The sequence below is a fragment of the Agelaius tricolor genome, unplaced genomic scaffold (assembly GCF_023055355.1).
Source record: "Agelaius tricolor isolate 1412-34295 unplaced genomic scaffold, bAgeTri1.0.p SCAF_8, whole genome shotgun sequence".
In the NCBI taxonomy this organism is placed as follows: domain Eukaryota; kingdom Metazoa; phylum Chordata; class Aves; order Passeriformes; family Icteridae; genus Agelaius; species Agelaius tricolor.
The window spans coordinates 3,896,667-3,907,460 of NW_027269268.1; the positions used below are offsets into that span (position 1 = coordinate 3,896,667).

Here is a 10,794-nt window from a genome sequence, read left to right on the forward strand (position 1 = left end):
AACCCAAAATAAGAGGAGTTAAAGCATTTTTGCCCATTACTCTCTCCCACATGACTAGTCTCTGCTGATGTGCCCACCCCACACACACCCTTTGGAATTGCCAGGGCCACTGGTATAACACCAAGGCAGGGACACCACTCAGTTCCCTCTTGCTCCCATGGGCACTGACCAGACACACATCCCATCTCTGAAACTGACCCTGCCAATTTCCCCTTTTCTTTCAGGATGACACAACACCAATTTCCAACTCCGCTTTTTGTTTATGTTTATCAAATCCTCCCAGTGCCCACTGACTGCCTTAGCCCTGAGAAAGCATGCAGGGCCTTCCAGAGTGAGACTGGGCTTGTTCCTCCGACCAGAGAGCTGTGAGACTTGAAAACTTCTTCCCTAAAAGCATCCAGGGACATGTCATAGCAAAAAGCAATGCTGTACAAACTGCTTTTTTTGAGGAATTCAATCTCTTTTTTTTTCAATTTATTTTTAAGAAGGTCACCTGTCTCTGCACAAGGTTGCAGGGAATCATATCTAATTAGCAGTGGAAAGCACTTAGGAGTTGCCAGATGCTCTGGAGGCCCAAAACAGGAATTTTCCCAAGGTAAGCTGTAACATCTCTCCTGCATGATTTTATGTTTTATTCATCATAATTTTAATATATTCACTAACTTGGTAATTTACTGTACATGAGAATCACCATTAATTAATCAGGTTACAGTTAGTAAGGATTTAACACTTGAAAAGCTGAATGACCGTATGTTTTCAGTCCACTGATGTCACTGATGCAGCTCAAAACTATTGACATCAAGGGAATGTAAGTACTTTCTTTTCTTTTTTCTTTTTTTTTTTTTTTTTTGTGTAATTCCAGACAAAACAACAAAACAACTTGCAAAAGTTTCTGTTGCCCCCTGGACAGAAGTTTTACATAAGTTTACAGAAGATTTGCTTTTGACAAGATGACAATAAGCTATATTTACTTATAAAAGCCTAATTGGATAATCCTTTTCTTAGCAAGCCAAGATTACAACTGCACTCTGCGCTTGGTTTTACTCAGCAAAACCTACCACACCACCTCTCCCTGTGTGTGGTGAGGGATTCGTTCGGTTTATTCTGGGTTTTGTGGTAGGGTTTTTTAAAGCAAAACACTGCAATCCTCAGCTGTTTGTACAGAGCAGTCAGCCAGGATTTGCAGCAGCTATTTCAAGAGGAGCTGGGCTTGCCCGACAACACTGCTGACAGTAACAAAGTTGATTATATGTAAGTACAACAAAGGCGCTGTTACATGGCATGGCCTTCCTCTGCGTTTGAGCTTTAACATTACTCCCTTCCTTTTGACCTGCACTATATATTAACGCATATGTTTACATGTGTTCAAGACTGTTTCTTTATACAAATCTCCAAACACAGAATTTGAGTAGTACTCCATCAGAAACTAGGCACACGGTATATTGAAAAACAAGTTTAACAAAAACTTCAAATCACATGTGAGAGTCATTTAAGAAAGTGAGTATTTAAAGGCACGTATTGTCACCTTTTTGCTCAGTTCCAAGCACAAGAAAATAAAGTAAAAGTTTTCAATATTTCCCAGCAGTCTGGGTGTTAGAAGCCAAACTTTTAATGTGTTTGAGGAACACATACCCTGAGCTTGCAAAAACACGGGGACCAGGGGTAGGGGGGTGTTTAACACAGCCCAGAATTACTCCAGCACTACCTCGGCTGTCACAAGCAGCACCACGCACCTCACAAATCTTTCTGTCAGCTGATTTACAAAATCAAATATCTCTCGCCAGTTCGTCGCCACGCTCCCAGACCTACAAGGGAAAACCAGAGTACATCAGCGGCCTGATCCGGGCTGACATTTCGGGCAGAAACTGACCATATTCGCGGTGCCAGACATCTCGCTGGTAAGTTCGTCGCCCGGGCCCCGCTCCCCCCTCGCCCTGAGGGCGACCGCGGCCGCCGAACTTCCCCACAAAAGCCCGGCCGCCGGCGGGGCAGATGCTGCCGCCGCTCGCTCCCCCAACGCCTCCGGCCGCAAACGCACCTCCGCTGGGAGAACTTCCACGGGGGCCCCTCTGCACAGCCCCTCAGGGAGGTCTCGGCAGGATTCCCGAACTTCCCTCACGATGCTCTTCCCGCCGTTTTCCCTCACGGCGCCCCCCCCTTCGCCCCCGCGCGCGCGGCCCCTCAGCCCCACGCAGCGCCCGAACAAAAGCGGCGGCGCCGCCGCCCCGATGGCGGCGATTCCCCCATCCCCGCCCGCGTCTCGCCTCGCCGCTTACTTGTCCAAGACGAAGTACATATCGAAGGCTCCGTGGCACGACGGCTCGCCCGCAGCCGGCGCGGCGCCGGCGGGCAGCGGCGGCAGCAGCAGCGGCAGCAGCAGCAAGGGCACGGCCCCGGCCATGGAGGCTGCGGGGAGCGCAGGCGGGCGCTGCTGTCCTGCCGCTCGCCGGAGTGGCCGCCCCTCGCCGCCGCCACCGCGGCTCGCCCGGCCCGGCCCGGCCCGGCCCTCCCTCCCCACGGCGGCGGGCGGCTGGGGCGGGGGACAGGGCGGGCGGGCTCGCACCGCCCCCGCTCGCCCGGCCCCTGCGTCCCCCTTGCGTCCCGTCAGCCGCGTCACTCCGGTCCGCGGTGCTGCCGGCGTTGCACGTGTGCCAGGGAGTGAGCCCCAAATAAATTTAATGTCCAGGGGGCTGGGGATTGCACAAACACCTCAGAGTTGAGATTGTGAAACAAACAAAAAAAGCCCCGTCCTAACAGTGATCATGTGTCTCCCACAGGCTGCGGAGGTGAATCAGACTGCAAAAAGGATCTTGCTTTTCACTCCACAGGAAGAGATGGGGAAGTTGGAATCATCCTGCTGGAGAGTTTTCCTCTCATCTCACTTCAGCCCCATTCCTGCTGTCTCTGGACGGTTCACTGTAGCCACAGCACTCTGACCTGACACATCCGTGTCACGGTGCCTTCTCCACGCCAATCCCAACACCAAGCCAAGCCTCCCTGTGATGTAAGTTGGAAACTACCAAAGCCCGCGGACCAGCAGTGGATAATGTCAGCCAGAGATCTGGCTCACGGAGGTCTTAGTGCCTTTGAGCTAGCAAGGCCAAAGGGTAAGCAAGCAGTGTTTTACAGTCTCCGTGGATACACAAAACATAGAAGATTAAGGGCAGAGCAGCCTGGGCTTTGCCAGAGACCCAGCCAAAAGAAAGGCTGAGCAGAGGCTTGTGAGACAACAGAGGAAGCTTGGTGAACTTCCCAAAACCAGCTGCACTCCAGCTTTCCAAGCTGCATGAGTCCACCCCAAGCCCCAGGAGCACTCGCCTTGCCTGGGAGTACGTGTCATGTTAACCAGATGTTGGAAATCTTGCTTCAAGCGCATGTGACCCCGTGTGTTTGGAACAAGCCTCCACTGCCAGTTCACTCTTTACTTGTTTCCAAGTGTGTGAATTCCTCTTTTAGCCTGTGGTTTCTGCTGAAGAAGCAGATAAATATGGCTATTTTGCTGGAATGGCTGGATGAGAGGGAGATAGGCATGTAGGACTTACAGGGCAATGGCTCATGGCTGTTTGTCTTCATTCACAGAAAGGCTGCAGCCTCCTTTCCCAGTTCCCAGAACTCGTTTGCTGATGCCTGGCTCTCTCCCAACCCTCTTCCAGTGCCACAGTGCTGCACAGCCCCATCAGGACAAGCATTCCTCCTTGTGTGCACACAAGCCCTCAGGAAAGCAGCCTCCTGAGGTGATATCTTTATGATATCCCAGGAGCCAGATGGGGCATCAGCAGCTTGCCAATGCCAAAACAAGCCATGTTGTAGCAGCAGGAGGGGACGTTGGCTCTTGGCTGCACCAAGGGACCCAGGCCAGCTGCAGACCTCTGCTCCGACCCCAGCTGCAGCAGGCACAGCTTGTTCTCACTCCCCATCCTGCTCTTCTGGAATCCAGTTCACTTGCACAAGGACCTCCTTTACACTGGCTCCTTGTGCCTGGAGGCTGGGACAACAGGGAAACCAGGGGTCCAGGGAGAAACTGCCCTCAGTGATGGAAAACAGAACTCTTGAAAAAATACAGCTACAAAGTAACCCAGCCCTAGAAGCAGAAATTTTGACGTGGATGGTCAATGTGCAAATGAACTCAAGTTCACTGGCAAGATTTACTGCAAAGAAAAGTAGTAAACAGAGCAGCTTACAGCATATTTGGGGTTATACAGTTCCCTTCTACATCTCCAGCACTTGCAGATGACTTCCCCACATGTTGTCCTTTAACTTCCACCCACTCCCACCTTCTTTTTGGCCCAGGCTGGTTGGGAAGACCTCAGGCAAACAGTGCCAAGAGAACTTGTATCTGGGGGTGAGCAGCTGGAAGGAAAAGTCACCCCTGCTGTAACCTGGCTGTGAGCCTGGCCCTGCCTGTGGATCCCCAGGAATGCTGCAGCACAAAGGTGGGGCCTGCAGGGGAAACCCTTCAGCACTCCAAACCTGACCTCAGGACTGGAGTCAAGCAGCGGCTTGGTGGCCGCACAGGCTGCCTTTTGCATACGCTGCAGAGGGTCAGGAGGGCTTCGTTGCTTGTTAAATCCAGCTCAGGTCCAGGACATCTCTGCCCAACAGCTGTGAGCCAGCCTGCTTTCTTCAGGATGCTCAGTGATTGCCAATATTTGGAAAAATGAAACTTGGGTTTGTCTGTGAGTGCGGCTGCCATGCTGATTAATTAAATCCCCTTTCTGACTTAGGTCTGGGATTGCCCTTGTGCCACATGATCAAGGGACAACATGGAATGGGACAGCTCCACAGTCAGCTCTTCCAGACACCCTGAGCTGTGCAAACCCAAGAACAGGGGATGATGATGATGATGGCGATCCTTGAGCCATGGCAGCTCACAGGAAAATATTTTTCTTCTTCTCTCACAGGATATGAACCTCACATGGAAGTCTCATGCTTTGTAAAAGGAAAGAGAAACCAGAGGGGCTCCAGCAGTTATACAAGATGCAGGAGCTGTTTGAGAGCTGCCTCCTGAAGGATTAGCTACAAATCCTTGTTCCCTTCTCAGCTGTAGCCTTGTGTCTGTGCGCATCCTGTAAAGCAGTGTAGAAATGAATAAATAAAAAGGACAGCATTAAGTAACACAGGAACTCTCGTGTCCATGTGGTACTGCCTGCATCATCCAGATGGAAAGTATCTGTCTAGACAAATTTGGGAATTATGCAAGCTCAGAATTCCTGAATAGCTCTTCCTTTCCAACATCATGAAGCATTTGCAGTGCCCACCAAAAATACTCACAGAAATACAGGGGGGAAAGAAACCCTTCAATTCTAGCAGCCAGGAAACCTAAACACTGGCAGTATGTTGGATGAGAGAAGGTCTAAGTGCAGGAATATGGAGCAGTGTCCCTGCTGTGTGCACGCTGACTCATCCTTGAGGAGCCAGGATGATCCCTGGTGCTCACTCCTGTCTCAGCAGAAGCGGAGCAGGCTCCCTTGAGCTTCCTGTGGTTCTCTGCTGCCTGATGCCCTGGACAAGGCACAGAGCTGCTTGTTTCCACTTTTCCAGAGCTGTTTGTTTCCACGGTGCTCAGGCAAGCAGAAGGAATGAAAACAAAGAGGGAAAGATGGGCTGTCCTGGTGCAAACCACAACAGCATAAAAATAAATCACTCCGCCTGCGAGAGCCAAAAAAAAAGCAGGACAGAAAACATGGAAATCCCACTCTGGCCCGGGAGCTGCTGCTGGCTTTGAGCAACGCCCAGGGATCATTGGGGCTGGGAGCTCAGCACAACTCTAGAGTTGCAGTGACCCTTTTTGGTGTTCTTGGGAAACAACGGCCCGGACAGAGGAGACAGAAGAATGGAGCAGCCAGGAACTCTGCCTGCAGAGCAGTGTAACCCAGGGCAGGAATGACACAATTCTCAATATTGTATGGAGAAAAGTCATTTTTTAAAAAGCATGTGTTGTGATCCAGCAGTCATCTGGTTTGTGGCAGTTTTATCACTGGCTTCAGGGGGGCAGATTCAAACCTTCCAAGGTGCATCCAAACAGAAACGTCACTTGTGGTCAGTTTGGGGTCACACTGGAGGAAAAGGGGCTGATGTTTATCCATCTGGCCTGGCCCCTTCAGTGCTGCAGAGGAGAGTGAGAGAGAGCATTGTGTAAGTTCTGTCCTCCCAGGCCCAGGAGAGAAAGAGTAAAGAGCAACAGGGAGCCTGAGAGATAAAACAACGGCTTGTACCACTGTTTGGGGGCAATCAGGGCAATATTTATGCAGGGCCAGGGGCTGCAGCAGGACATCACATCATGCCTGAGCCACCGTTGGATCAGCAGCCCGGAAAGCAGATGTGCCAATTTCCTGTCCTTGATGATGATGGGCCCTAATTACGCCAGAGCCGTGGCAATGTCCTTTCTTGTGTATGACCCCTAATTTGGTTTCATGAAGTCATCTGTGCCAGGTTCTTCCGGCTGCAAGGCTGGGGCGAGTGACAGTCACGAAGAGCCCTGTGCTCTGTGTGCCCAAACACCTGGCCCGTGCTTTGAACCAACAAAATTCGACTGGGAACAAACAAAATTCAGGCAACTCACTGGGAGCTGGGTCAGTTGCTTGGCTTGCTTTTACCTCTTGCTGGTTATCATGCCTGCTGTGTGTTGGGGGGAGCATTCCAAGACAGGTGCAGGCACTCAGCAGAGACCAGCACGTAAGAGAGGCTGTTCGCTTGTGGGGGATGAATTTTGGAACTGGGGCGAAAAACACTCCCCTTTGTTTTTCCACCAGAGAGATTCCCTTGCTGGCATTGCTGCTGACGCTTTTTTCAACTTTTCACCATTGCTTTCCATGGTTTTTGACAGTTTATTTGAGGCTTTTATTCAATTTTTTACCCAATTTTCTGTCCCACTCATAATTTGAGGAGTTCCCCAATTTTGAAGATTGCCAGCAGAGCATATTTTTTTAGTTTATGTATTTAAACAGAGGCTTCTATAAGTTTGGGAGAGGCTTTTTGGATGGCATTGTGGGAGGTTTTTCAACTTTTTTCTTGTGTGCCATTTTGAGGAAGCTTCTTAGGGTTTAGAATTTTTATTTTTTCTTCCCTTGTTTTCCTCAGGAGCTCTTTGTGGAATTATATTTGTCTTTTCATGTAGATCCTGCTTTGCATGGGTGGGGTCACTGCTCCTGAGCCCAGCTGCAACCCCCAGGAGGTGTTTGTTGTTCCCTGATTGTGGGACTCTGATTATTGATTATTGTGCTGATTACCAGCAGCTCCCATCTCTGGGATACCCAAGCCTAGGCATCACTCAGGCTTGCTGCTGCTGCTGCTGGAAGAGGATGGTGCTTGTGTGTTTGGCACAGAGGTGCCATGGAGGTTTGCAGGGAAGTGAGAGAAAGAGGAGGGACTGCTCCCAGGACATCAGGGATGCACAGCAGGGGCTTGGTGGCCACGTGGCACCCGTTTCTTCCTATGGCCCACATGGGGATGGAACCCACAACCCTGGCATTTTAAGCACCAGGCTCTCAAGAACTGAGCTAATTTGGTGTTAGCTCTCTTCAGGGTTTTAAGGCCTGACTAGATTTTTGATCTGGTCTGGTGTTGGCCCTGCTTTGAGCAGGAAGTAAAACCATCCGAGGTACTTTCCAACCTGACTGGGTGATTTTCCTTCTTGCTTAGAGCCCCTGTGCTTGGCTGCAACACCGTTCCTCTGCCCTGTGTAATCTCAGATTAGTGAAGATTTGTACAGCAAACTCCACATCTAGAGGATGTGCTTGGGGAAGCACCACTTTGAGGAGGTAGGATGGGGTTTCCATTGCAGTCAGCTCCTGGTTCTGCTGCTGTCACACCACAGGGCAGGAAGGGTGCGTGTGGGGGTGTTTGCTGGCTGACTCACGGCCCTGCCTGGTTATTCACCATTCAGATCACACCGCTGACTTGGCATGCATCAGCCTTGCCCTGTTCATGTGAGCTGCTCCCCTGGCTGCCTGGATGACAAGTGTTTCTGATCACCAGTGTGACTGTGCTGGCCTTAAGACAGGAGTGAAGTGGCTGGGATGTGTCTTATCTGACTGGTGTTTACATCTGTGTGACTCTGAATTACCTTTTCCTCAATGTCTCCACATGTAAGAAGTTTACCTTATATGCACTCATGTCCTGTTGTCTGCCATACAATGTTTTATCCTTTTCTCTTCTTCCTATGTCTGGGCAGTTAAGACGGGTGGAGGTGTAGCAGGGCTGATTGGATTGCAGGCTTCATTTTCTGCAGTGCCATTGGCAGAGCAACAAATGCTACAAGAGCAGGAAGGGTCGTGTCCCTTCCCCCAGGGACAAGCTGGTGAAGCAGCTTGGCAAGGACCTCGTATGTTTTCATGGATCAGCTTAGCAGGGTGCAGAAGATGGTGTGCTTGACACTGCTTTTGAGGAACAGGTAGAGTTACCTGACAATAGCCACAGGAAGAGAGCTGGGGTACTAAACTGTCATCCCCCATGGGGCAGTATTTTCATGGTCCTGTTGAATTCTTGTGCCTGTAAGAAAGCCTTTTAAAGGAAATGTTTTGCTCAGCAAAGCTAACCAAGAAGCAGAATAGCTCATGGTACAATGGTACCATGGCACCATAGCCCAAGACACCTGTAGTGACACATGTTGAGCAGGAATGGCCTTCAGTCCCTCCTGAGGATATGCAAAGACTGGTTTACTTCCTTGGAAAACTCATTTCCTGAGTTGGAGACAGTGATGAGTCGGTGTGCGTTCACCTGGGCAGCTCATCTCATGGCACAGACAAGCCATGGTGCATAAGCTTCTCAGTAGCTCCCTGCCAGCCCTGTGCTCTCCCCTTCCTCTACTCAGGGGCACTTACTTGTTTTGCTTGCTATTCCAGGGTTTTGTGCTCCTGCCCTAGCAAGAACTGTTGGAAGCAGCTGCACTTCAGAGAATGAGCCAGAGTCACCATGAGCTTGGAAAGGTACTTCGGTGCACAGAGACCAAAAGAAATGGGAGGTGGTGTCAGCTGCAGTGAGTGAGCAGATGTTCCATGTTATGGAACCAGGCTGGTGCCCTGCAATGAGAGTTGTGCCCTTAGAAATCAAGTTTACTTGGGAACTCAGTGTACCAGCAATGCTTGTCCCCCTCAGGATTTGCAATCTCAGCCTGTGTTCTCAGCACCTTCCCTGTTACCTGGGTGCTGGCTCAGGCTGGAAGCATGGGAAATGGTGGTCAGTTCTCCACAGTTTGGCTGGGAGAGGTGAACAATGTGCTTGCTGTACTCAGCATGTTTTGTCCCATTTGTTTTGGAGCTGCTTTGCAGGCACCAAGTGCAAGGTTGGCCACGGGCAGGAGTTACAGAGAGAGCACAGCTACTCTGAGCTAGAAACATGGCAACTGTTGATCAGCACTGTCTGTACTTATCTGCAGGAAGTAAGGAATAGCCCCCATAAATCTTGTCCCATAAATCAAACCCTCCTGATCTCAGCTCTCATGAGCCACGTCACAGATCTTGGATGAGCAGCAGGGAAAGGTGCAGCTGAGTCACCAGCAGGGAGGGAGTCAACACCTTGCTGCCTCAGGGGAGCTGTTTGCACACACAAAGGTCAGCCTGCTTTGTCTTTGTCTTCAGGTGCACCATACACACTTTCCCAGATGGGCAGGTGACATTAGTGCAAGGTATGACCCTGGATGTGCACGTTAGTATAACATGTGTGAGTGGGAATGCTGAGGGAGGCTGGTGTTGTCTGAGGAATCAGCAGGAGATATCCAAGTCCCTTAGAGATTGCTAGCCAGTGTGGGCATGTGTTAGCAAGGCTGAGTGGCCACAGGCATTGGTTTCTTGCAGCCAGAGCAGCAAACCTTGGGGGTTAATATCCACTTTTCCAGTTTCACTTTTACTGGAGTATAACCCTTAACTGGAACTGGGAGCCAGCATAAAAATAATGTCAATTTTCTCTGGGGCCTTGGCTGGGGTCCTTCCCCCTGTCCTGCCTTACAGAAATAATGTGCCATCTCTGCTGCTCTGTGGTGACAGTTCCCATCCTCAGGTGGAGATTTTAGGGGTGTGCAAGAAGGCTCAACTTTCTGTGCCTCGTTTGTAAAGTTCCTAGGCATCCTGGAATAAGATGCATAACAAGAATCACAAGACAGAGCACTGAAAACACCAAAATAAAACCCAAGAAAAATAGGCTAAAACCCCCTCCAAACCAGTTTTTCAGCTGCTGTGCTGAGGGAATTTTCATTCAGCATCTTGTAGGCAGTGTTTCATGTCTTGCAGAATGAAAGTTACTGAATGTAACTCATCAAGGCAGAATGCTATGATATAATTTAGAAGCTCATTAGAGATCATAATCACAGTGACACATGTTGGTGGAAAGTAAGGAACCATCACAAAGAAAAATAGAGAGCTGTTTGTCATGAGGGTACTAGATCATATGGCGGCAACATTTTCTGGGATATCCAAGGGATTCGATTATCACTTGGAGGTTTCCATCTAGATTTCTTAGTGTATAAACTGCTTGGAAAATAGGACTGAAGCACTCAAATATTGAAAGGCCTTTTCAAGACTTTGCTTGCAAGAGCCATAAATTGAAATTGTGTCTGCTAACCCATGTTGGAGCAGGGCATGCCCTTCTCTTGGGTGAGCTATGCATACCACAGCCTCTCCGAGTGTCAGATGCTGTGGGATGGGAGTTGGCTGTGAGGTGGGAGAGCTGTGCCTGAGTAAGGAGCAGTGGAAGCAGCTGAATTGTGCAGGTAGCTTGAGCATGGGCTTGTGGCATGTGCTGCAGAGAAAAAGGCTTTTAAGGGTGACCAGAAGGTGTTATTTGGCCTGTTACTGGGGT

General features: G+C 50.0%; 1 protein-coding gene and 1 long non-coding RNA gene across 5 annotated transcripts in view; one reads left to right on the top strand and one right to left on the bottom strand.

The window, feature by feature from the left end:
- Positions 1-2,731, bottom strand: part of ANTXR2 (ANTXR cell adhesion molecule 2) — a 76,708-nt gene extending 73,977 nt beyond the window's left edge. Inside the window, exons 1-2 of one of the 2 annotated variants that reach the window (XM_071431401.1) lie at positions 2,277-2,731; positions 1,734-1,805 (exon numbers count right to left, since the gene is read on the bottom strand). In XM_071431401.1, the coding sequence (XP_071287502.1) occupies positions 1,734-1,805; positions 2,277-2,401 (197 nt within the window). In that variant the 5' untranslated portion in view covers positions 2,402-2,731. Of the gene's footprint in view, positions 1-1,733; positions 1,806-2,038; positions 2,168-2,276 lie in introns of those variants that run through there. The other variant, XM_071431402.1, reaches the window with a different exon arrangement.
- On the top strand, positions 821-6,875 carry LOC139592046 (uncharacterized). 3 transcript variants are annotated; one of them, XR_011679880.1, is made up of 3 exons: positions 821-1,898; positions 2,778-3,329; positions 4,902-6,875. It is a non-coding gene; the product is annotated as an uncharacterized lncRNA (long non-coding RNA). The 3 variants fall into 3 exon arrangements; XR_011679879.1 differs by having other exon boundaries at positions 2,778-3,107; positions 4,725-6,875; XR_011679881.1 differs by having other exon boundaries at positions 2,778-3,107.
- The last annotated feature ends 3,919 nt before the right edge of the window (positions 6,876-10,794 follow it).